Raw genomic sequence first — 27966 nt, 5'->3', positions numbered from 1 at the left:
TTGTACTCCCGCATGTGTGTGGATGTTGGGAATCGCCCACGGCTGGACAGATTTGTTTCAGTTTTACATATATGAGAATGAGTAGGATGAACCAAACCGCAAGGGACAAAAATAGGGTTTGCAGTTATTTTATTTTAATTTTTTTTAACACAATATAGAATGATAAAAATAGTAGTTTCACCTTTTGGAAGTTTAAAGGACTTAGATTAAGTTTGGAAAAGGTGGCTGATCCGTATATTTCTCCGATGTAAGCATAAATTTTATAGTATTTTATCAATTTCAAGAAAATTTCTGTTTTAATAAGCGATGGATTTTTGTTTATTGAGAAAATGAGTATTGAAAATGATGCAGATTTTCGAGTATTTGGAAAATGGTCTCTTTTTTTTTGTATTTACGGATGCAGTTCAATAAGAGATGTACGAAATGTCATTATTGATTTAAATATTTTACTGTTCTCAATTGCAGGATTCTAATTTTATAATTGAATATCTAACGAAATGTGTCGGGGCAGTTGGATTACGTATGGATTTCATGATAAGTCAAAGAAAGGACTTAGATCTAAATTTGAAATTATGAAAAGTAGATAATATAGGTTACATTAAATTAACCTAATATAAATTTTCTAAAGTTTGGGTTTGTGAACAAAGTTTAATCTGGCCATTATGTTCTGGTATAAAATTCGAAGACTAAGTAACTTTTCAAGAGAGGGTAATGTAATAGCTGAAACTCCTCGTAAAACCACGTTTCTAGTATGTGCAATCAATATTGCGCTTTTACTAGGCAGGAACAAAACATATGTATAGCAACTCCTCCTCAATACCTGTTCCACTATCTCAATGAGTGGGACCGTAACCTCCATTCCATTTCACTATATAACTTTCGTGGCTTTCGTAACCCCAGTTACAAAGTTTAACGCTAACCTCACACCGAGCATCAGCTCTAGCCCCACCTTCTTCTCTATAACCCGGTTTTGCTTTCTGGCTTAAATGAATCTAGCTCGCTAGGTACTAAGTCTATCTTTTTCTCTCTTCCCTGATTACTGGAATGAAGTTTTGACAATGCTGTGAAAATCTTCTCCATTCTTTCATTAGTGGGTTCAAGTCTTACACGGTGGCTTTCGATGCTTTCACCTACTGTCAAAACAACATGATCTGCCAACAACTTACATCTTTCCTACTGCGAAGAAACGCCTTACTGTACTTGTACGGCCGAATTTTTCTATGAGAGATCTTGTTGTGGTTCAATTTATTTCACAATAAAGCTCCGACATACAGAAGTGTATGGCTGCTCTAGTCATGCCAAGATTGTTTCTACTGGAAACTACGTATTTTAACGTAGTAAATTTAAATATTAGCAAACAGCAAACTTTTTTCTGATACAGTCTCGTCCTTAAATCGAACTTAATCCATCAATCCGTTCACGAATATCTTGAAGGAAATATTTATTTCAGACTGTACACATTGCTGAAGGTGCACTGAATATATATAATGATTTCTTAAAATATAAATTTTTAATCATTGCATTGCAATGTTTTAATCATTGCAGATATTTCAAAATATAGCGCAATGTTTTGATGCTTTTCGGTAGTGATGACCTGCTGAATATATATTTCCGCTAACGACTCTTTGATATATTCTACATACAGTATATGTATATATAATATTGTAGGTATATATGTAAATTAAAAGCATGTTATTTTTTCGTTAATATGAACACAAAAATCTAATTTATTCCAAACCAAAATTGATTAGTATTGACAAGCTCTGTCAAGGTCTGTGAAAGTCTGTGAAGCAATTATTGTTCTCCTAATAACCAATCTTGCATGCCTCATTTGTTTATTTAAAGGATTAGAATATTAATTTCGAAAACTATTTTATTATTGATTTACTTTCATTTAATTAATTTTATGCCTCGCAAGAAATATGTTCACGCAATATGAAGTTAGTTCATTTAGGAAATATGTTTCCTGGTATAATCGTTTACGGCTCACTTCATTGTCAATTTCTGTTCTATTGATTTTTGTTCGGTTTGCATGGGACATTCGCAAGCCGGCGCTAACGATGAAAGAGACCTGCAAAAAATGTCAGAAGTTAATTTGCGTGTACTTTGCGAAGGTAAACCCAGCCCCATTTGTCACGTTCGGTCGCCCGGTTTTCTCAGTTTTACACATATTAAATATTGAAAACGCTCACACACACCCATTTTCTGTGTCTTTTCATACACATTTCGCCTATTTCCGGTACTTTAATATTCATTTTCTTTTTGTTTTGCATTCATTGTTTTTGACCTTTTTGCACTCTTTTTATTTTTAACCAAATTTGTATTTTTTTTGCTGAACAGTGCAAATGGGTGGGGATCTGTGGTTTCTATTACAACATGACATTCGATGTACGGAACTCTCCAGCGAATATTGGTTTGAAAGTGCAGCTGTTTTGCTAATATAAAATGCCAAGTAGAGTTTTTATTATTTTTAAGTTTTTATTATAGTTTTTTTTTGATTTATAAAATCTTGTTATTTAAAGTTTTTTTTTGAATTTTTAGATCGTAGATATCACATATTTACTGTCAGAAAAAATAATAAAAAAGTTGAAGTTTTAAAAATTCTGTCCAAAACAGAAAATATCTATTCTAAAAACAGTTTAACTTATTTTTCTGTGCTCTGCATTGAGTTTTTTTGAACGAGACATATTTTTGGGTTTCGGTATATTAACGTAATCTCAATAGCTGAAGAGCTCTATCATTAATGTAAGTCACATTTTCAATAGTCATTGTTTCATGAAATTTTTGTAAGGCCAAGTATCCCCTTAAACTTAATGTAATCTCTGCAAATGTTAACTCTTTATACTTCATTCTAACCATCTATAATTTTAACAATTAGTAACTTTAACCAGAAGTTGATTTGGACATTGCCTGCGTTGAGCACCCGCGGTTTAATATACAAACACTTGGGGGACTGGACTTGCACATTTCTCTGCTCTAATAAGAAATACTGAGATCAAAGTTCCGTTATAGAGCTCGCTTATAGAGGTCATCTAGTTTGGTTGTTTTTAATTCCAGCTAGGTAAGTTAAATAGCGTATTAATATTAATACATGTAATAAGAAGATGACGACACCATATAAAAAAATCTTATTTACGTTAATTATTTATTATTATCATATCGCACGGTTGTCGGAAATATCATCAGGTATTTTTTCTATTTTTCAAATGTCATTTATTAGAAGAGAGTTCAAAGCTTAATCAGCGATGCATTGACTTTTTTGTTCAATAATTTTTTTCTATCTTAGAATGAGTTTTATAAAATCTCATTCATAAAGAAATATATGTTTATCTGCTAAGAACTAAATAAGGTAACAATTTACAACCTAAGTTGATTTATATATTTACGCAGGGAAGATGGTCAAATATGAAGAAAACTTAATAAATTTCTTTTTTTAAATGAAGTTGAAACTATTTAGTGTCAAAAGTTATTACTTTTCCGACAACCTCTAATATATAACCTTTTCTAAAAGTTTTTCAGATATAGTAAATATTTCATGGACATCAATATATGAACTTATCAATACTGGTATAAAACAAAATTAAGAACTTTGCTTACATTTTTAAATATAGAATATATATAGAATATATACTATATATATTATAGAATAGTTTAAGAATCAAAACAATTTTCCAATCTTCTAGATATTTTATTTGAACAACGGAAGATTATCTGGACATCACTCCATTCATTAATAGAGAAGTGCTTATATTAGATAGCTTCAGTGTAAGAGGGTTTCAGAAATTCGGTGAGTATGTATATTACAATAAACACAAACTATATTATATGTACTATCAAAAAAATAAAAAGTTGATTAATAATTTATAATTATAAATGTCAATTATATCATTTGCAAATTATGTGCTTTGATTAATTTTAAGTGAGCTTATTAAAGGTTCCATTAAAATTAGTGAGTATACAATTACAGCAATTATGATAATGTCTGTATAGACAATTATATATGCTCTTTTGTACTTTGAATGCACAACAGCTCTAAAAAATAAGTACAGATGCTAACTAATCTTTCTAGCGTCACTCAAGATATAAAAAATAATAAGAAGCCACAGAATTGAATAAAATTTAAGAACTGTAACTTCCCATTAGAACAATTTATCGCTCGTGAATATTTCTTTTACCTTTAACATAATTAAAACTCCATAAAACGGGATGGGATGAGCTGGGGCCAGCAACTGTGCCCGGAAACATCTCATAGTTAGTAGAGATGTTCACTTCAAACAGCGCCCCTTTAATTTTTAAAGGTCTCAATTTATTTCTGTTTACTATAGTAGAGTATTTTTTTTCACTTCAAAACTAAAGTTCAATTTATTGCATTGCAATCCAAATCGTCCCGAGTGCCCGACGTTTCCCTTTGAACAATGAATGGCAATGAATGAAATATAACTCTCAAGATTCTATTTCGAATATATTTCCATAATTTTAGTTGGGTACAAGTTGCATATTTTCAATCAAATTCACAAGTCTCTGTGTTGCATGGATCAAATGCCAATTGTGGCATGGTATTTCAAACCGAAAGGTTGAAAACCTAGAAGATACGTAAAGTATTATGTGAAATTTTCTGCCAATTGAAAAAATTTTTTTAAATATATTTGATTATGCACGCAATCATATTTTCATGCGATCAAGTAGTACAAAGGTCAAATAATGTAATTAGGAAAACATCTTTTCATTTTTATTAGACACTTATAACTTGACTCTTTAAGTAGTAAGTGCCTACAGAAGCTGGGAAACATTTTTTATTAGTGAGATATATCAAAAATATAAAGTGCAAAATAAAATAATGGGCAAATCGCGTCTACTACGGGAAATAATGCTATATAAAAGCTTCTTTGTTGCACTAAGTTGCTGCAATAAAGCACTATTTTTGTTTACCTAATCGTTAAAAAGTGTGAGGCGGACGAATTCATGTAACTAAGGTGTACCTAATATTTTAATAAAAACTTTAAAAATGAATTAAGTTTCTTCCTTGCTAATTTGGTCGTTGACATACTAATATCTTTTAATTAATTTTGATTTATAAAGCTCGATTCATGATATATTAAAATATATCGGCTTCAACTTTTCTTTAATTGTCAATCATTGCTTTAGTGAGTATATGCTTAGTCAATGGATATATATGTACTGATTATTTTCTACATTTAATTCACGAGGTGATTTATTGTTGCATAAAACGAAGAGAACTACAAGAAATAGAGACTGTAAATGTCTCACAAAAAGTAGTTCTAATGTTATGTATTGGAATAATCAGAAGCTTAAGTGCTTTAATATAGAAGAGGCCCTATGTTCCATTGGGTGATGAGGATAAGAAAGAGGGAGATTATATCCATTAATTTAAATTTTAATGTTTTTGCATTTGGATTTAATAATGGTACCAAATTGACTTTTTTCAAAACCTTTCAGTGACTGATTACGAAAATCTCATCTAAATTTTTTTGTAATTTTTTTTTTGTTTGTGGAAAAAATTTTCTATTTGGAGCGGACCATTATCCTACTATTGATCTCTGAATTAAACTACTACGTATTTTTTCGAGAAAAATGCAAATATATACTAATTAATACACAGGATTATGCGATTGAAGTGTTACCAACTATACACAGGTATATCTGTCAAATTGCCAACTGCGTAAAATTCATACGAATGACAGCTGTCTATATTGTTTACAAGCTACCACAACTATTTGCGTCTAAATTTTATAGAACAAAAGTTATTCGAAATGGAATTCAAATGCAATAGTGTGATTGCATTGTATTTGGCTGGCAATGACAATTAGCTATTATTCGTGAGCAATGTACAATAAATTGTTATAATAGTACACGCAGTGCCGCCAAAGGCTATGGTGGTGAACGAAAGATAACAGCAACATCATCTGAAATAGTTCGGAAAGTGAAGACTCGGCTTGAAGGAAATTCACGTCGTAGTGGTGATCTAATGGCCAGAGAACAGAAAATATTCAAGCGAAGCATTCGACTCATATTCCAAACTGAGCTTAAGGTAGAGCCTTACAAGTTTCAAAAGGCACAAGATCCTACGCGAAAGCAACAAAAAGTAAGACTGGAAAGAGCAAAGGATTTTGATACGCTTGTACGAACGTGGCTAATTTTCACACATTGTGTTCTCTGATAAGAAAAATTTCTCCATTGAGCATTTCAAATATTCTCAGAATGATCGTGTTTACTTAACTGAAGGCACTGCCTGAAATTTGAGACTACTAATGGCCACCCGAAGTAATTTTCCATCACATTCCACCGATGGACGCTCTCCAATCGTTTTCATCGAGCCTGGTGTCAAAGTCAATCGACTTATTATCGACAAAATGTTATGGAAGTTGTTTTAGAGCCGCAGGCACGCAAACATTTTGATCGTAGACCATGAACGTTCCAACAAGACTCGGCACCGTCTCATAAAGCTCGTGCGAGTCAAGAATGGTTAGAAAAGCATGTTCCACACTTTATTGCGTCCATATAATGGCTTTCGAATTCACCAGATGCAAGTCCAATGGACTCTTCCATCTGAGCCATTTTGGAGAGAAAGGTTTGAACTAAAAATATGCCAATATGGATGCGCTGAAGAAAGTCATTCTTCAGGAATATTTCAAAATACCGGAATATTACATTCGTGAAGTATGCAACTCATTTTTTAACCGATTGAAGCCCACAGTTAAGGTGAAAGGTGGCCACACCGAGCTAGAGTGAACGGATTCTGAAATTTTTAATATTTAATATTTTAATGTGTCAAAGACACATGTACTAATAAAAGGTATGACCGCCTTTCGTAAAGTGAAAAAGGCAATCATACCGTATCACATTTGACCTTTTCAGCATGAGCTCTTTGGGTGGAAGTTATTCAATAATATTCGCCTATGTTGCATATACAAGAATTATGTTGAACAATTACTTACTCACTTTAACTGCTTGCGAGTCTGTGAAAATTGAGACCAAGAGATTAAGATTGTGATGGATAGAATACAGATTTTGTAAGGAAGAAGAGGACTTTTCATGACCTGCGATCTATTTATACAGAATATTAGCAAATTGGACCGTCAGGTGAGATTAAATCTAAAGCGAAGGAAAAGTTTTGTTTGCGTTCCATGCCCACACAAAGAACTTTAATGTAACAAGGAGAAAAAATAGGAATAATATGTGGAAAAGCATCCTGTACACTCGTACGAATATACGAGTTATTATATTGTTATTTAATAGCAGAAGCGTTTAGTATTTACATTTTTTTACTGAAAGTCAAGGTTAACTACTGCTATTTATTGTGAATAATTTTTTTCGAATTGTTAAAAAACACAATTTTTCTCATTTTTGATACAAAAAAATTCAAAACGTAATTATCTTTTCATTGTTTTACAGTTTTTCAGTCACATTTTCTTTTCAATCAACAGATTTTCATTAACCTTGTAATTTAATAGTTCTGCAAGTTGAAGCATCTAGTATTATCAGCGTTTAATGCACTTCCATCTGAACTTGAAAAAAGAATACCCTTCCAAAGCAACATAGACACCATTAATGCGAACGCATTGATTGTGTACGACACACTTAAGATACACAATAAATGCATAGCGAATGCTTAGATACATTTACCGACAATGAGTAGCACAAGTACAGGGCCAGAAACAGGGACCTTGAATGAGGCCACGTATACTTCTCTTCCTTCACATAGTAATTGTAACTAATGCTGAGCAACAATGAGACGTGCACAGCACAGCAAACTAAAACGGAATCGCAATTTCTAAGCCTCCTCAGAAGTGGCATAGGCAGAGGCAGAGGCAGAGGCAGAATACGGGAAAGTTGTAGGTCGTAGGTGTTCAAAATTTGCAAGGATGCAATTATGGTATTAAATGGTTTTCCGCTAATGATCGAAAAAAAGACAGAACTTGTAAGCATCAAACATGTACATGCAGTATTTAAGAGAACTGGGTCTATTATACATCCCATAACTACTTCCACCCCCACACTCCTCCTAAAAATTCCTGACGTAACGCTACTATTCATACATTTGCAGCTTCAGTCAAGCTGAACCAGTATTCTTCTGCCTGCGCATACAATAATTTCACGGAAGTGGAAGTTGTACCAAATAGCAATGAAAGTAGGAAAAAAATTTCATTTTTTTAGTCTTTGGAAAATGCAAAAACAGCAAATAATACTTAGGCATTAGAAAAGCTAAGCATGTCAGTGGGCGTGATTCTCATAACACGCCAGCAAATTGCACACAATGTATCTATTGCCACAGATTCGTGCCATTATCCTGCCAATTGCTCATATGCCCACGCACCAACACAGAACTGCGTCTGACTCTCTGCACATCGTTGAGGCAATAGGCAAATATTGTGGAAAATGGGAACGCTTGTTTGGTGGAAGATACGCGTGTATCCATCTATAAGACGCATATCTGCACACGAATGAAATCTGAAGTCTGAAATCAATTCGTTGCAAATTTAATTCCGGGCTGTGTGTATTAAGGTGTGCCAATTTTGTTGGGGAATTTCATCAGCAACAATGACGGCTGGAACAGATTTCTTTTTCCGCCCGAGTGTACTTCATAAGGCTGATAAATTTATTGTACGTGGTTAAAGGCATATCAAATCGGATTGTTTTCTTGTTGGTTAGCGTTTTGGTATTCAGAGGCATTAAGATACTTTTTTCGTGTTCCCAAATTATTTGACAGTTCATTAATGGGTATTAAAATCTTATAAGGGGGGAGAAAATTGGCTTTGTTATTGACAAAAAACGGAGTTGTTGCACGATTTTTTTGCTTTTAAATGAAATTGTGTATTCAATATCACTTTTCGATCTATACATGTATCATGACTATAACACATCATTAATTAATTTGAAATTAATATTTGGTTTTTTCCATGATGGTTGATGGTTTATATTTATTCGCAAAAAAAAAAACAAATATTTTGGATATGTTCTTGCATATAGAAGACTTTTCGAAGTTTTGTAAATTTAACTAGAATTGTCAAGGAAGTTCCTGAAAATCCTCCAGCCTAACAGCATTTTAAGTGTTATAGAATCCTTAGCGTGCCCAACTAATATAATCAAAGCCACGTTTCCCATATATCGGTTACGTTCATTTTTGAAAGGAACAAGCTTTTAATAAAATAGGCTATGTCTGAACTGAACTAGTACTGCTTTAATGCCTACGAATTAAATTAAAATATAGAATCTATAGAATCCTTAGCGTACTCAACTAATGCAATCAAAGCCACATTTCCCATATAGCGGTTACGTTCATTTTTGAAAGGAACAAGCTTTTAATAGAATAGGCTATGTCTAAACTGAACTAGTACTGCTTTAATGCCTACGAATTAAATTAATACAATACTTCATAACATTACAAAACAATCTCTGCAATTATACAAACACTTTAAATTGCTATCCACAAAGTGTTAAAACTATTTCATTTGAAATTCCTCTTTTATTGGCTTTCCTGCTGTTAGTTTTATAGGACATCACGTTCAGGTTCTCTGTGCATGCAGCGAATGCAATATTCCTGCCAATTTACGAGAGAACTTAGCATATGTCCTGCCTGCCATTAAAATGGAATAGAGAATTTATTGAAATATTTGGAATAATCCGAATCCAGTGGAAGCGAGAAGGAGGAGCAGATGGAAAGCAGCGGTGTTGCCACAAATTTCGATTTCATTTTATTGCGTTGCATTCGCTTTCAGGAAGCAGAATTTCACCAGGAGCACTAATCCCTGTTAGGAGGAAACTACCAATTACCAATGATTTTCCATTGCTTAAAACTCAGTAGAGTTTGTAATTTGTAGTTATTGAACTGTAGTTTATATAGGTGTGGATTTATGTGTTTAGATGTGTATATGCAAATGATTTCAGTTGAATGCCAACATAAATACAATTACTATAAAACTATAAAAACATCTTTAGAGCTTATTGATAAATTCAAAGTTGTCGGTCACCACCCACTACCATTGCTGCCGGTTTATCTAACAGCATTTGTTTGGGATGTAGTGGAAGATACATGCATATACGTTCTGATTGCTTAAGTATCGAATTACGGAATTACGTATTCTTGAGTACTGCATTCCCTCGTATTTGCAATTCAAATTTTATTTGAATCCCAGAAGGGAAGTTGTTCTAGGAAATGGAATTAGTTTCTGTGAAATGCGTGAATATAATTGGAAACAAAACCAAAGTATAAAGCCTTTAAGGGCATTTAAAACGAAATGAATTATTTAAAAGTAGTGTCAGAAAAACATTTACTGGTTTCTCTAAATTTCTAAAAAATTATTTATTAATCAATAATTTTTCTAAAATCATAGTAAATAATTTTATTATTATTATTTAAATATTATGTACGTATTCATCTAGTAAGTCAATATTTGAAATAATAGTAGAGCAGCATAAACAAATTTTGTATGGAAGCTTACCCGTCCTTCAGGTTGTTGTCCACGAATTTAGCTTGCAGCTTGAGTCCTTGCTGCTCGGTTGTGTTTAAATTTAAATTGAAATTTGTAGTCATTAGAGAGGCAGCTTCACTGCTACCCGTATGAGCTATATTTTGCTGTTTCTGGTAACTGACAACTGCATCCACATTAACAGGTCCTGCCGGCAGGATAACTGCTTTGTCAGAGTTGGTTTTTGTGACCAATGGCAAACAAGTTTCTTCAGCCATTTCGAATTTTATTGGATTTCTTAAAAATTGTAGTCTTTACTGGCACAAATTTTCTATCTTATCACCTAAAGTCGAAAATCAGTGGAGTAATAAGTATGAAATACACCACTTAAACACCACCACTGTTGAGTCCAATACTCTTTGGCTAAGTTCTGCACACATAAGGTTCTGGGTATGTTTTTTTTTATACTTCAGGATATTTAAATTTTACATCTTTAAGTCAAATCATAAAATTTATAGCAGTTGGCTTCAAATTTTTTTGCGAGGTTTTAGTCCAATTACTCATAAGTTCTGCGCCGTGGCAGTCTGGTATCTTTCTTTTAATATATCTTTCTCTAATATATTCAATACCAATGCCTTAACAGAAGGTTGATGACGTCAAGGTCATATATTAAGCTGAAAAATAAGATGGAGTCTTTATATAACTATAATAAAATATATATGATTATTAAAAGTATAAAGTAAATTAAGATATATTTTAATGTTTATGTAAAAGCTATATTGTACTTCAATAATTAAGTATTGTATTATTAAAATATTATAACTTATATATATTATTATTATGTTAAAGCTGTTTTGAGCTAGTGCACTTAAGCACTTATACTCTTTTTTAACTCGAGGTTTCTTCAAAACCCCTCTCTACACCTTGACCAGATTATTGTTTATCACTTCATCAGACTAAGCAATAATTGACTTCAGATCTGCATACCTCCCCGAGAAGCCTGTAACCATTTTGAGATTTGATAATGCGGTGTTGGTACGTCTGTCAGATTTCGCAAATAATTTCAGGGCTCTATCCTTTATGTATTTTTTGATGGGATCAATCTTGATGTGCCTGAGGATGTCATTCGTCCTAATGTACCATGGAACATAATTATGTATATTATTATAATACTATTATAATTATATTATAATTGGTTCATATAATATGCATTAACAAATTAACCCTTCCGAATTTCATAATCAATATAAGATTTACAGAGAGAGCTCCAACATAGATAAAAAAAATTGAATTTGGAAAATTGGGTTCTAAATTTACTAATAAATGAGTTAAATGTCACACAGAAAACAAGATTTTTCAAGTGCATTTTTGAGCTGCTAGAATTTAAGTAATCCCATTTTGATATACTTTTAGGAAGACTTCTATCAGAAACTTTTATATGATTCTTTATAGATAGTCAAGCAGCTATCGAAACCTTACACACTCCACATATGAACTCGAACAACGTTCAATAATGTGTTTCATCTCTGAAAGAGATCAGTAATCATAACAATGTATCCATAGTCGGGATACCACGACTTAGCGACTACCACTGCTAATGAATTGGCACGTGTTGGTGCGACTATGTCAGTTATTCAATATGTCATATAATTTTTTAATAATTTATAAAATAAAATAATAAAATTTAGATATTACACTTTTTTTTTTTTGAAGTATCTCTTGTACGTTTTAGTATTTTTTTACTTATTTTATTAATAATTTTTTTTTTATACTAAAATTACCATAAGGGAATTTTTATTCCTCTTATAAGGACACATAATTATTATATTTAGTTCTTATTTTAATTTTAAAATTATTAAAATAATTTTTTAATTTAAGGGAATTCAAGTTTGTTAAAGGAGGAAACAATGAATTTATCGAAGAAAGGTAAGTATGGTTAAGTAGTAGGAATGTAGAAAGATTGATTTACGCTTCCTGAAAATAAATTGCTTTAAGATCTCATATGATCTCATAGATATATAATTTTAGCTAATATTCGCATGCTATGGATAAGAATGTTAAAGTTGGCCGTCTTTCACTTCTCTAACAATTAAATTTGTTTCAAACTTTACTAACAGACATGAAAGGCAACACATGAAAACTATATATAGTGTTTAGTGATCCTTTATATGCTATCCACAGAGTTGTACTGAAGAGTATACCCCTGCGCCTCAAAATTATAGAAAAACCATTTGTTAGTTTTAACTGAAGTTCTTAGGAAAATACGAATATTAATTTTCTCCGTTTTAGTTTTGTATTAGAAGTTTTTAAGAATTTAATTCAAATTTTTAGTCAATTTTTTATTGATATAGATAAGGATTTATTAGAAAGGTTCTGTGGTTTAATAATGATGGATACAATTTTCTGATCTATTGATACTAAGAACTGTTGATTAATGGCTAGTGTAATGGAAACTGATAAGGTGTAAATATTATATATTATTTTTAGTTAAATAAAAACGGAAATTTAAAAAAAAAACTGACGGGCTTAATAATATATCTGTCAATATTTTTCAATAACTTATATTAGATTTAAAGGCTGGTTTACGGCAGACTCCACATTAAAAAGTTTCTTTAATTTATTTCAATATATATTAAATACACGTATAGTTAGTAGACCATTAATTGAAATTATTTTACATGAAATATCGTTTCGAAAAAAAAGAAGATGAAACAATAAACACGAAAAAGTGGTCTTCCTATAGAATTCCTTGTTTTATTATTACCATGAATTAAGTTAAACTTTAAGAAATAACTTTCTTGAATATACTAACTTTTATCTTTTACATTTTAAGACTTTATTCACATGCAGAGAGCCAAGAATGTGGTTTTAACTGGCATAAACGATAAACCAATACCACGGTTAGAGCTTCTAAAGTGGGTCAACGATTTGCTCGGTACCAAATTGAGAAAAGTCGAGGAAATGTGTACCGGTGCTTGCTATTGTTTATTGTTGAATCAGATCTTTCCGGGTGCAGTCCCACTACAGAAAGTCAAACATCCAAGCAAGTTCGTAACGCACTATATTAATAACTTTAAAGTGCTGCAACAAAGCTTTCAATCTCTAGAAGTAAAAACAGTTGTGCCCATAGACGAATTAATAATTGGTCGTTTCCAGGCGAACTTCGCCTTCCTTAAATGGTTCAAAATGTTTTATGAGACAAATTGCGAACCAGGAAAACTTTTTCGGAGTGTTGATTCGCAAGAACGTTCATTTGGACAATTAAATACAAAAGAAGATGCTGAAGTCGAGAAAGATGAACGTACAGATGAAGAAGATATTATGGAAAACGAATATAAGGCAACACAAAATAAGCAAACTAAGGTACCACAATGCACTGTAACTCAAAAAATTAAAAATGTTCAGCTTCGTAATGAAGAAATATCAATGGTATTATCTGCAAGTCCTTTGTATGACATCAACAGTTCAGGTATATATAAAAGTGAACATAAAGAGGAAGCGCATAAACCCTTACCTGTGGTTTATGAAAGAAAGGGAAATGGTGATAATGTTAAAGAAACGGACTTCACGCTGACAGCAAAAAAAACTGGTTTAGTGGGAGACGAAGAACTTGATCTCATAAATGGTACACACAAAACAAATGTAAACACAAATGCACCGCACAATGCTGACCTTATGAATGTTAAGAAATCCAGTCAGCTACGTAATGTGGAAAAACAGTTTATTAATGTGGCACAGCAAACTGATCCGATAACGATTGACCATACTGATACACTAAATAGTGTGCACACTGAAATAGCAAAGGTGCTGTTGCAAGCTGAAATAAACAATATTGTGGCACTAAGCAAATTGGAGAGGTTAAAGCCCGAGATACTCGATATGAAAACAGCTGAAGTTATTGATGTTCGAAGAATTGGAACAGACATTTTACAATTGTTTGATCCCTTACATGAATTTGAGAAGAAAACTAGAAATGCAGCAACGGAAACTGAATTTTTAGATAATGATAATGTTCCTGGTTCTTATCAACCAAGGAATTTAAATATCAATAAGAACAAGTTATGTAATATAAACAGTTGTGGATCACAAGACCCGCCTGGTAAAGATCTTGCTGAAACTCAGGTAGCGTCTAAAGTTAAGCAAATTCAATTTAGAAACTCGAATCTGCAAACTGAACCGTTTCAGAACGATATCGACAAATTCGAAAACCATCAATGCATTCTTACTCGTGGTAATTCTTACAAAAATACAAATGTAACCGAGGCACAAAATGCAGCATTTATGACTTATTCTGATAATGCAAATACCAAAACCTTCAATCTTCAGAACAGTTATGGGGACGTACCTGTAAATGACGATTTTTATGAAATAAAGTGCGGTAGTGAAGAAAGTAAAGACAAAAACGATTCTAACCCCGTACCCCCAACCACTGTTGTATTTAAAAATAATCAAGAGAAATTGTCACTACCCTTCATTGATTTTTCTATGATTAACACTATAGACAATAAAAAAAATCACATTACCATGATAACAGCGGAAGCTGATAATTTGGAAAGCCAGAAACCAGATACTATAAATAACAAACAGTATGACTCAAGGAAAGCACCAGTTTATTATGAGGACTCATTTATTAATGGCAAAAACGATCTAAACGAAAGATCAGTATGCAATGATCACTTTAAAGTCAAGGAATCCGTGACCTTACAAACAGGAAGAACTACGATAATGAAGAAACAAAAGCATACTGAACCTATTGGAAAAAATAAATTGTGTACAACATCGACTAATAAAAATATAGCAACACCAAAGGCAAATGACTTTGCTCAGTTTTGTTCTACCGATATATCCGACCATCGAAATCACACCATAGATAAAGCCGCACAATCTGGTAATTTGTTTATAGAAAATATGGAAGAGACTTTAACCAACGGAAAAGGCAATACAAAAAATGCAGACTTATTTACTAATCCATGTAGAGGCGAAAATGTGACAAGTGAAAGCAAATCCTTTAATAGGAAGCATGAAGACAAATGTGGTAGACCTGGAGACCTAGGGACAGAAACTAGTTTTAATGAAAAAAATGACATAAAAGGTAAAGCAGACCAGCCTTGTTATTATAGAATCAAAAATAATGGTGCAATATTAAATAAGGTAAGTCGTAAAAAATTCTTAAGTTTAGTAATATATTAAAAAATGTGTAATTGTAGGTTATAACTAATGATTTAGAAGTTTCAAAATGTAAGCCCATGAAGGCCAATGAAGGCAACGTTAATCTTACTGCTGATTTGAACCACGATTCAGACACTCAGAGATTACCTGCGTTGAGCGATTGCATAAACTTGGATAAAATAAAACAACTCGATGCTCAAGCTGACTGGTGTTGCGAGCTATATCAAGGCATTGAGTTTAAACGGAACTTGAATTATTCTCGCTTACATTTAATAGAAAAGTTCTTAGCTGAAAATCAAGAAGTCGATCATGAACTATGTAAAAAGATTCAATCCATTCTTTATGCGACCGAAAATGGAACAGTATTACCAGGCGTTATACCTAAACTTTAAGAAAAAAATTCAATGTTCTCAACTTTTATTTTTATTTAAAGAAAAAGACATTGTATGATAATATTTTATATGTGCTCATCGTTCTTTTATAATTAAAAGCTAACAAATTTTTTGTATTATATTTTGTAGCGAAATATATGTTTTTAATATGAGCACATAGAAATGTGAATGATTTTTGATTTCCACAACTATCAACCCAACAGTTATATAAAGAATGTATTCATTGAGTAATGAACACTCGAAAGTAATGAGGGAAAACCCAACAGTATCCTTGCCTACATTGAGAGAAAAATTAAAGCCTATTCTATATCTCTGATTAGGGTCTAAACTTTCAGAGTGGTCAGAGTGGAATTCGTTCGAGTTAGATTAGGTTGTTGACAGTGCCTTCCAAGAACATGGCATCTGGCCTAGTTATAATTATCTTCAGCATTATCACATCTCATTTTCAGACTTTCAATGAAGTAAGTAGCTAAGTTAATAATGAGTTTCATAAATATCGAAAATGTTTTTCTTTGAATGTGATTGTCCATTTTTTAATCTACTACAACGCAAGAAACCATAACTTTCACACCTACAGACCTAGTTCCATCAATTTCCCAGTTACTATCAATTTCCCAGTAACTTTGTGCGAAAAGCTATTTATATTTGGGCAAAGCCGAACTTTCTAGCCGTTTTTAAATGGTGATAATACCTTTGCTATATATAAAACACTTATATAATCGTTATGTGTTGAGCAAAACTTTATATTAAATTCATTTACAAATGATTAAATTTAATATTTCACAATTTTGACAGATTGAATCGCTTGAAGCAGTACTATATAAGGATATAGAATATGTGGAAATTGTAAAAATTGTAAGCATATAAACAGGGTTATCGATTTAGTGTGATTTTAGTTTCTATCCTAAGTTGGACTTTGATATTGATATGAATGTCAATGATTTTAATATAAATTGACTTCTTTGAAACAAAATAAGGTCTTCATGTCTAAGACAGTGGTTCCCAACCTAAATTAAAATACCACCATACAAAACTAGGTATACTTACGAATGCAAACTGTAGATACTGTGAAGAGAATGAGAATGAGGAGTTGGTCACACATGTGCTGTTAGAATGTCCTGCTCTAATGCAGATACGGAATAGACTCCTGGGAATGTTTATTCTTACGAAAAAGGCAATAAAGCTTCGCAAAGTTGGTTCTGTACTACGCAACAGGGGTTAGATACCTACTCTAAACCCAGAAGAAGGCACAATATACCCGACGGTCGCAGTGCCACATTCCCTAACAATAACAATATTTACATTGTATAGGCTATAAAATAGGTATATAATTACTTGGAAATTTTTTGTGCTTATTTTCTAATAAGTGTGGTCTTAGTGGACAGACTACAAGTTATGCGTCCGTAGTTGTTAAATTTAATTCACGGACCATTTTTAACCATCTCGCGGATCACTTGTGCTTCGCGGACCACCGGTTAGGAACCACTGGTCTAAGATAATGCCCGCATATTTTCAGATTTTTGATTTTATATTGCATATATATTCTTCATTCTTTCATCTCTTTTATGTTTTTGAAGAATTAATTAATTTATTGTGTGATAATTTTTTGTAGCCTTTTTATATTCTACAACATATTCAATAATAATAATAACGAATAACGAATTATTCCTTCTTATAACTTCAGATATTTTTAATCATAATTATTAGGTCCTACACTGGCATGAATATTGATTAGCTAACCATTTCAGTACACACAACCCTTACACAACACAGCCCCTACCGAAAGTGAAGGTATTTTTTATTCCTTGGGTAGCTACTTTATTTTTTGATATATGTTACAGAGATAATTTATTGGTATTTAAAAGATGCGTAACCCTGCGTTATCATGTATATAAGAGCAAAAACTTGTAATAGCTGCTGAATACTTCCATTTCCATTTCCATTTTCAATTTTTTCTTCCGTGGACGATGACATTGACAAAGAGCAAAGTTCAAATTTCAGAGTAAGTCAAGAAGTTGTGTGATAACAAATGCGTTATTAACATGACTCAAATTACACAAGTGCCAGCATTAACAATATTTCATCACAGCCCAATGGTAGGAGTATCTTGGGCGCACCTGACCCTTGTGCATCTCATCCGACATAACACGCGCTGTGCAAATACGCAAATACATTCGCTGTCGTATTTGGCTAAAGTATAAATTTTTATTTAATGTACTCAGTCAGTGAATGTGAGTAATAAATTATTTAAGATACTCGCACTTTTGTGTCATGTAACGTTAGCTTGAAAATATGAAAGACAACCTACAAACCCACTTGCATCTTTTTGCCGAATGTCTTATAGAATCCGACGATTCTCTTCACAGAAGGGGGATGAGTTTGTTTTATGGATTTCCTTACAGGTACATGTGGCAAACGTTACTCTTATTTTATTCGTTATTTGATGGAAAAATTTTGAAAAAGAGAAGCCTGTACTGTGCAATGGATGAGGAAAGACAGCACTTCCTGCTACGATTTCTGTTTATTCTTCTTATTAAGTTGATGCTGTCACTATTATTTTTATTGCTTTTTTTATTAGTTAAGAAGAATTTTAGCATTAATTTGCACGCATACCGGAGTTCAGCAGTAATAAATTTGTGCCACTCGTGCCGTCGAAAGAGGTAACCTCTTTTAAAAGGCTTGAGAAAATTTTGACATTGAGTTCGTTGTTACGATATTTTTACTTATGTTCGTTTTGCGATTCCGGTTTTCTAGGCACTCAAACTCGATAATGGATTTCACTAAATACAGCTATTTTGAGCAACTTCTTTCTCTAAGCTATATCGCTTACTTCTCCAGATATCGAGGTTTAATGTTGTAAAATGATTACAATGACTACACAAGAGATAAGTAACAAAATCAAACTTTATTGGTATATTGCGTCAGCAAAAATGTTGTTTAAAATATCTATATATACAGTCGCAGTCAAAAATAAGTATACAGCACCTAATTGCTTATGTTGTTCTAAGTAGAAAAAAAGTAGGAAAAGCGACCTGAACTATGCAATCAAAAGTTGGTCCCCATTGATATGAGAATTACAAATAATATTACTTCTAATTATAGACTACAGAAATTTAATACTTTTTTGGCCTGCCTTCCGCTTTGGTAACAGATTTTAAGCGCCTCTGCATCGACTGAACAAGGTATTGGGTGATAGGCGATATTTTGTCCCATTTTTTGGTCAAAATCGTTCATAAATCTTGTTTCGATGAATCCGAAGGTTATCGTATGTTTCTGTCCAGTTCCGCCCATAAATGTTCAATGGGGTTAAGTTCTGGAGACTGAGGAGAAGAATTTAACTGTTTTGGTACGTTATATGACTGTCACTCTTTTACAATCTTAGCGGTGTGCTTGGGGTCATTGTCTTGTTGAAAGACCCATGGTGCTATAATGTTTAAAATTTCTGCACTTTGTTTCGGATTATCCTTCAATATTTACAGATAATCTCTGCTATTCATTGACGACTAAATAAAAGCGAGATTTCCCGTCACCATAGCTGATATGCATTCCCAAACCATCACTGTATTACCGTCGTGTTTGAGAGGGGAACGGAGTTTTTTCGGATCCTGTTTGATCCGAAAACCTCAAACTTTTATGACATAAAATGACGTTATTCCAGAATGCAAGTGATGCATAAAGGTGGGTTTTAGCAAATATTCTGTGTTTAATATGATTGATCTCAGAAAGGCATGGTTTTTGTCTAGACACTCTTTCATACAAGCCATTGTCATTGGGCGTTTGTCGAATGATTGAGGCACCTACTGCTTTATAAGGCTCTTGAGAAAGTTCTTCGGCAATTGTTACTGTATTTGATCGCGGATTTTTGTTCATATCTTCTTGATATCTAAATAGCTTCCCAAAACAGCACAAGGTTTTTCATATTTTTAAAAATGAAAATATAAATTGTTAAGACTTCGTTCCCATATTTTGAGATACGCACAGTATTGATTATTATCGAATGTGTCGAATATTTTGGAAAGCTAGAACAATCATTAGCGACTATATGGAATTATTGGAGCGTTTGAATGAAAATATTGCAAAAAAAGTTTGATTCAACTGAGGAAGAGAAGACTGTTCTTTACTAAGGAAATGCATGATGTCACATGTCGTTAGTTATGGATAGACAAAATGCACAAAACGCAATTTAAATTTGTTCCCGTCATTCACTGTATTCTACGGAACTGATTCCCAGCAAAAGCTATTTGATGGCAATTATTTAAAGAATGCTGAAGAGAAAGATATTCGGTTATCAATGAAAAAGTTATTGTTAAAAGTGGACAAAATTTTGAGCCCCTAGAAAAATCGTTCTACATGCAGGACGTCGAAATATTAAGGAAGTATTTAGGTGCATGAAGTCAAATTTCAATTAAAACTTTTTGCTTTATTATTCATCCCACTAATCTATTGAGTGATGTGCCTGAACTTTATATTAAACTTTATAATAAAAGAAGACGAATGTATGGTAGATGTATGGAAGATGATTAACTCTCAACAATCAAAAGCACATACAGCTTAATTCGGCACAGGTTTAACTGAATATTATCAATTTTAAATATGGGTTATTAGGGTTATTTATTGAAATCTCTGTTCAAGTAGAATTATGTTTTGAATATGAAAATATGTGGTTTTCTAATTAAATAGACGTATTTTCAAATGACCAAATTAATGGTTACGGCGTTGGTCGTATACTGATCATCTTGTCTATGTACGAACCAACGCTATTCCTGTGGTATCACAACAAACCATTAGTTGAGCTCAAGTGGGCTTTCTTGGTAAACAAGGCCACCAATCCAACCTAACCTCACCAAAAGTAATGGTTGTGCAATAAAGTGAGTAATTCAATAATAATAATTGCAGAAAATTAATTTTTGTGGAAAAAATTATCCCATTAAAAGTAATTATGATACTCATATTGCTATCTATAAACACAGCCCTGGGAGTCATATAAGAGCCTTCGCTATATATCATTTTTACACGAAGCAATTAAGTACAACAGTCGTCGCCAGCTTACTAAGTTTGAAGGTATCTAGTATTTAAGTAACTCAGGACAAAGCTACTTGACACTAATAATTGTAAATAAATTACGGTATTGAGCCGAAGACTGTATACAATTCACATATTGCTGGTATCCTTCATAGAGTAATTATCACAAAGTAATTGTTATTAATTTAATTAGTAAATAAAACAGCAACAAGCTTTGGTAATTAGATTTAATCAACCGCAATATAAAGTTACTCAGCGATTATTTTTCTTTCTCCAGTAATAGAAATTGGGATTAATTTGAATTCCTGGTAAATTATGAAAATAATGGCAGTTCCGAAATGATATGTGATATATTTTTAATGCAAATGTGAGCATTTTGACGTTTCGCATTATTGAAGGCTCATCGCTAAGCTCCTGGAAAATATTTTTATCCATCGTGAAATTCGCTTGCCTGCGAAAAATTATTGCCACAAATTTTCCTAGAAATCTATCTGAGCTGCTGTAATTATGTTTAAAGGCTTCTGACAAAAGCCGCTTCTGCTCTGAATTTTGTCATCGAAATTCATTGGATGAACTTGAATGTGCGTGGATTGAAGACGGCATTGTGATATTGTAAGAATTTGTATGAAAGCTTGTTCGGATCTCCTCCTTAAATTCTATTGTGTTTAATAAGGATATGTTTTCTTTGTTCTTTTTCAGATTTCAGTATACTTAGCACAATTGCTTCAGTTCAAGTTCACGAATGGAAAGCCGCGGGATGAACATCCTTGGAACAGAAACAGCTGTTTTTAAGTCAAGTTTACACAACAGAAACAAACAGTTTCAGTCATTCACTTTTTCATTGCTTCAGTCAACATTTCATAATTTATACAGCCTATAGAGGCCAATGTGTCTCTTTATACGTCTTCGAGTCAATATAAAGGAATATATTTTATTTGTCAACAATATTCGATACCAAATTTGCATAACAAGTGTTTGTGAAAAAAAATATTTCGTCATTATTGGAAATTTCCATTACCTACGAAGAGTTTTGGGAAGACTTCTGTTTGATAAATATAGCAAATAAAATATTGAAAAAATAATTTTTTCAAATATCTGTAGTTCAGGTTTTTGATTGATAAACCATTTTTTAAACAAGTAATTAAAATCTAATCATTGCAGCAAAGCACTAAGCTGATTTTGGATGAAATCGACCGATTTCTTCCGCTTAGCCACTAGATTAGATTAAGAGACCTCAGACTGATTGCAGGTGAACCAGTTATTTGGAGCATAATTCGGTAAGCATTTCGCCAAAAATTAAATGTATCACAGTTAATGGCAAACGTGCGATATTTTTGCTTGCTAATTCTGACGATTATTAATCAAAAATTGTATCACAAATGTTACTTTCGATCGATTGAGAAAATCACTCAATGCGAGATAGTATTTAATCGCATTAAGCTTTTTTATATTTAATATCACTTTTATTAAATGATTAAAGAAACTGATTACTGGTTTTGTGAAACTGATAATACGTAAAACGTATTTGCCTCTCTGTAAATAATTAAACGATAATCAGCTAAATCAAATTATTTTTATTGGGGTCTGGTTAGCTTATCATTTTACTAAGTAGTTGTCGACGCTATTAGGCAGCGCTTTATGAATGAAGGCTTGCCGATAATACATCTTTCATAATAAATGAATTTGTTTAGAACACTTGCTTTGGCTAAGAAAAAAATATGAAAGAATTGATTGCAAAAAAGTCTTCAATATACGCTATATACCTTTTTGCCCGTATCTCTGAACCTCCGTGTTATTCTATAAGTTACACTTCTTGTTGTTAGTTCCTTTATCTCCAATAGAAGCATAAGATCTCAATAAGTTACACTCAGAATACTTAATAAAGATGTATCATATTTTATTTAAAAGTAACTGGGAAACCATGATAACATGGTATACAGACGGCTCTCTCACCAATGAGGGAGCTGGAGCTGGTGTTTATGGACCAGGCAAAAAATACTGGGAAGCATTAGGAAACAATACAACCATCTTTCAAGCGGAAACATACGCGATAGATAGATGCGCCAGTTTCAATATTGAACGTAACTACCGGAACCGTAAAATTGCAATACTGACTGACAGCCAGGCAGCTATAATGGCACTCATATCTTACCAGGTAACATCCAAACTGGTATGGGAATGCATTGACAAGCTGAACACACTCGGTGGGATCAATCAGGTGCACCTTTTATGGATTCCGGGACATACTGGTATCCAAGGTAATGAAATAGCAGACAAACTTGCAAGAAGAGGCGCGGAAAGAAACACCTAGGAGGGTATTTCATGGATCATAAGGATTCAAGACTGGGGAAGATAGGATCCATACTGTCTTTCATTAAAGAAATCGGACTTGGAGAAATACTCTAACCCGACAAAGGGGCACAATAGATCTTTTAGGTCGCAGTGCACGATCCCTTACTCAATAATAATAATAACTGGGAATTTATTTAAAATTTGCTGGAGGTATTAAGCCTCCAATTAAGAATCGAGTGAACTCATACACAGTAAGATCACGTTAAGAATATGTATAAATCTATAAAATTCTGTATGAATAAGATATATTTTCAATAATTATTAAATCATTTAAAACCGTGCGCAAACTATCATACGTAGTTAAGGTTTGAATTGATAATCCGAAATGGATTGGCATAAATCCATTCATATATAGTGTTATATATAGTCTTATATTCTGTTTCATATTCTGAATGCTTTTCGAATAAGAGTGCAAGTGATAGTTCAGTTTTAACCTAATTTTCCAGTAGAAGTGTGCCAGTACATTTAATACCAGTCGTAACAGTTTGGTATGGATCTGGTACAATTTGACCTCTTATCCCAAAATAATGCTACACCAATACGATACTAACTGTGCTACTTTTACTTCGTCTCGTTTGGGTACGTACGTGTAAAAGTTTCTGCTTACGTAAACCTAGAACTAGACAGATGAACTTTTTTGCATTCTAATCCTTTCATTATTATTCCGACCACCATCCCAGAAACTAACGCCTTCGCTCGTATTTCTTTTAGTTTCATAAGAGCAGAAATAATGCTTACATTTCTGTTTTTGTTTTAATGGGTTTCAAGTACTTTAAAAGCGAAAAGCGAAAATTTAAACCCTTAAATTAAGCACTTTCATTTATTCACCGAAAAGTGTAAAATTTATTCGTGTTTTTCTCGCAGCGAGGAAAGCGCTGGAAAATTATAAAAAGCGTGTGTACTAAAGATAAGAAATGAGTGAAATTCTTATGAGTTCAGTGTATGTGCAGGAATATACGTATATATTCTAAAACGCAAACCTCCAAGGCATAATTTGAAGTGTAATAAAAACACTCGTCGAGGCACATTTATGTAGCCCGGTTGGTAACCATGTTACCATGTTACGGTGTTACGATGTTACGAGTAGAAACAACGCAAACTTCTAGTACACTTACTCCCTTTTTTATTTTATATGAATTTTTAAAATAAGAATTTTATTTTATTTTTTAACATTTTTACTTTAGAATTTTTTATTTTATTTTCGCTTTAATAAAAACTGATTTGGTTTGGAGGTGTACCATCTACCGTGTACCGTGTACCGTGTAACGTGTACCGACCACCAAACACCAACCTTAGACCATACCAATCGACGCAACGCCCCTGGCTCTCTTCTCGCATTACCGCATCAAACAGCAAAGAAGAAGAAACAACTAACATCATGGCACACCCTTGAGTCCACGTTGATGATACTTATTTTCCTTTGAGGTCAAGTGTGGGTTTTGTATCACAATCACACCCACACCCATACCCATACCCACAAACACAGTACACCAACTAAGCAACTGGGTACATCGCTAATAAAAATCGCGACACTTTAGCGTTTTCAAGTAATCAGCGGAAAATATTTAGTGTCGGAATAACTTTTATGCACGGATTGCGTACAAAATAAAGAAGAAATTTTGCGTTAGAATCTTTTCTAGAGGAAAAGATTTTCATATTTTGAATTTTAATAAAAATTCATCAAAGTGAAGGGAAAACTTCGAAATTATTACTGAAATATCGTTTGGGAATATAATTAGATGGCAAGGTGTAAAGGCTGAAGGCATTCTATCAAAAAGTTCTTTATGAATCCATTGGCTATTAAATGGTATCATTATAATGTAATTATTCTATCCAAGGGTACAAAATTCAGATTCATTTTTTTACATTTTCACAAAATTAAAAGATGTCTAAATATTATAGAAAATCGAAAATTAAGTATTGTTGTCATCCGAATTGTCAAACGCTCCCGCTAATGCTGAAAACGTCAACATAAGCGGTGCTTCGTCATCCTGGATAAATGGTCTCTAGATGTAGATCTACTACGACCGTTGCTATAACAAACTAAACTTTTTAAACTATGGTACTACAGTAAATTGATAATAAAAGTACAAATAATTATTATCATGGAAAGAATATAGAACTGCCACCTTGAAGATCTTTGAATGTTGCGAGTTTTATATATACCTATGTCCTCACTAAATTGCAGTATTTGCTCACATATATGAATGACATATTATATTTGCACGTAAGTGCTTCTTCCGTTTATATATCAAGGTGATATACCTTTCCGGTCTCCACTTCCTTTATTCAAAATTAGTTAATTCCATTAAAGATAGTTCACAGTTTATTTGTTTATGTGATAGTTTAACCCACAAAATGTTGCTGATATAGAATTCTAACTTGTGCTAGTAATCTTTTCTTAATCTTTTCCAATCATTAGAGTTACTATACTAAATCATAATCTTAACTCATGAAACCTTAAATGGTTCTGTAATAAGGAATCATTTCGAAATCTTAATAAAGTTGGAACTACTAGGTATAAGATGATTGATTTGAGTTTAACTAGACATAGGCAGTTAAAGTTATCGATCTTCTCCTTTATAATGTTTACAATACTAATAAAAGGGATTAGGTTAACACAGCATTGGACACATAAATTACAATATATTTTTTTACAGCTCACCAACAATAATAAATTTAACGGCGTCGTTTCTTCCATTTGTCCGTCGATTAGTATTTCAATTTTTTAACTTAAATTAGGTTCACAGTTTTTGGATAGGTAACAGTAATAAAGATCGTTGTTTATTTAATAAGGTATCTGGAACACTTACAGGAAGGGCATTAATCAAATGACTATAAACCAAAGTCATTTTCTTTATCATTAATATGGATGAAGTTGAGCTTTTGGATAGACGATGACTGAAAATAAGATATAATGTATTTGATGTACTGTATTTAGATCAGTTAGTTCATGTATATCTTCTTAAAATATACGAAAAATTCTCATACCAAATATGCCAATGCTTTTCTTTTACATGGGTTATATATATAAGAATTCACTTGATTTTAATCGTTCGCAACAACCTCTTTTTAGAAGTATTAACAAAATTCTTGTTACAAGCAGAGTAGATATATATAATTATGTATACATAACTCAATATAAATAAATATACATATATTAATATTAAAAAACTGAAACGATATAGAGAAATAGAGTTGGAACGTTAAAACAGAAGACGTGGTTCCCTTAGTCGATAGGCGTAAGCTCGAAAACTCATGGTCAACTACTATTATTTGTATTTAAATTTTAGTCAGAGATAATTTTAATATAAATAATTAAAATCTAATTATATATTATATGCCCTATGACAAGAAATTAATTTCGAATAATTAAGTATACAATATGGGACCTGATCTCTTTGCTTTTATGCATAAAGTTATTCGCTAACATGTGAAAGTAGAAGGGAATTATGAATAATAAATGCTGTTATTATTAATTTCGTAATTAAAACTGGTTAGACATTATTCAAATCAGCCAATTTGTAGATAATTGCAGATAGTTTTTTTCAAAATTTATTCTAGCATAAATATTTACACAACAGAATTTGATTCACTAAATTCTATATATCTTAAAGTTTTGCAATAAATGTGTTATGTGACACGTAGCTCAAAAGTTATCCAAGATTTGTTCACATCAGTAGGAACTCTTGATGACACCTATGTCAATCTTGAATGCCAATTTCCGGTAAATGTGTTTCCTAAGTGAATTGTGAGTTTAGATTAATATTTATATACCGACCAATACGAAGAGTCGTTACACAAACATACGAATAACATATGAAGATTTTTTGATAATACATATATAAAGATATTTGATAATATAGTCTAAAGATAACACACTTCCATAAAAATGCTTCCTTGTTTATATCCTGCATTGCAACAATTCTCGTCACTGTTAAGTACTCAAGATGTCTCCATAGAAAATTACCTCATTAGAATTCACTTAATTTTGAATTGGTTCAATAACAAACTAATTAAATTATATTAAAAATATAATAAAGTCCAGAAATTGCTTGAAAATAGTTTTATATTTGTAGTGCTTAAGAATGCCTCCAATAGGCGTCTAAACACGATAGCGATGAACCAAAGTTGATTCTTATAAATCAATCTTCATGAAATCTTATATCGATTATATACCAAAGTAATCGATATAAAATACTAAATATTTTTAAAGTTCTAATATAGTAAACAAATTCTTACAGCAACAAACAAATTCTTGATAATTAAAATGAAATTAATTAATGTGGATTGAAGGGAAATACAAATAAAATCAAGTTCGCGTCACTTTTTTCATTATTATCTCGGAAATGCTCAGATGAATTTTAATCACATTTGAATACGAGTTAAAACACAGAAAAATAAGAGAGTTTTAACAGCTTTTGAGTTTATATAAAATTTTTTTTTATATTTTTTGTACGAACGATACACATATTGCTCACGTATATATCAACTTAAGTAATATTATTGCATACTTTAGAATACATACGTCACTGGTTTCTTAGTAAAATCGGTTGTTACTATATTTGTTTCCTTAGTATCAATTAAGGGCACCGAACTAGACA

At 32.3% G+C, this 27966-nt stretch overlaps 2 protein-coding genes across 3 annotated transcripts in view; one reads left to right on the top strand and one right to left on the bottom strand.

Moving 5' to 3' along the window:
* Positions 1-27966, bottom strand: part of LOC119662135 (ATP-binding cassette sub-family G member 1) — a 61552-nt gene that overhangs the window by 27922 nt on the left and 5664 nt on the right. Inside the window, exon 2 of the mRNA XM_038071691.1 lies at positions 10461-11101. Coding sequence (XP_037927619.1) covers positions 10461-10705 — 245 coding nt within the window. The 5' untranslated portion in view covers positions 10706-11101. The remainder of the gene's footprint in view (positions 1-10460; positions 11102-27966) is intronic.
* LOC119662136 lies at positions 2638-16057 on the top strand. Of its 2 annotated transcripts, none has more exons than XM_038071693.1 (6): positions 2638-2745; positions 2879-3061; positions 3684-3787; positions 12306-12353; positions 13261-15578; positions 15635-16057. In XM_038071693.1, the coding sequence occupies exons 4-6, from the start codon at positions 12335-12337 to the stop codon at positions 15986-15988; spliced, it is 2691 nt and encodes an 896-aa protein (XP_037927621.1). In that variant the 5' UTR covers positions 2638-2745; positions 2879-3061; positions 3684-3787; positions 12306-12334; the 3' UTR covers positions 15989-16057. The 2 variants fall into 2 exon arrangements, with proteins under 2 accessions (XP_037927621.1, XP_037927620.1); XM_038071692.1 differs by having other exon boundaries at positions 2879-3567.

This window comes from Teleopsis dalmanni, chromosome X, assembly GCF_002237135.1.
Source record: "Teleopsis dalmanni isolate 2A chromosome X, ASM223713v2, whole genome shotgun sequence".
In the NCBI taxonomy this organism is placed as follows: Eukaryota; Metazoa; Arthropoda; class Insecta; order Diptera; family Diopsidae; genus Teleopsis; species Teleopsis dalmanni.
Note: the sequence above shows the minus strand (reverse complement) of the source record. Positions and strands in the feature narration are given on the sequence as shown.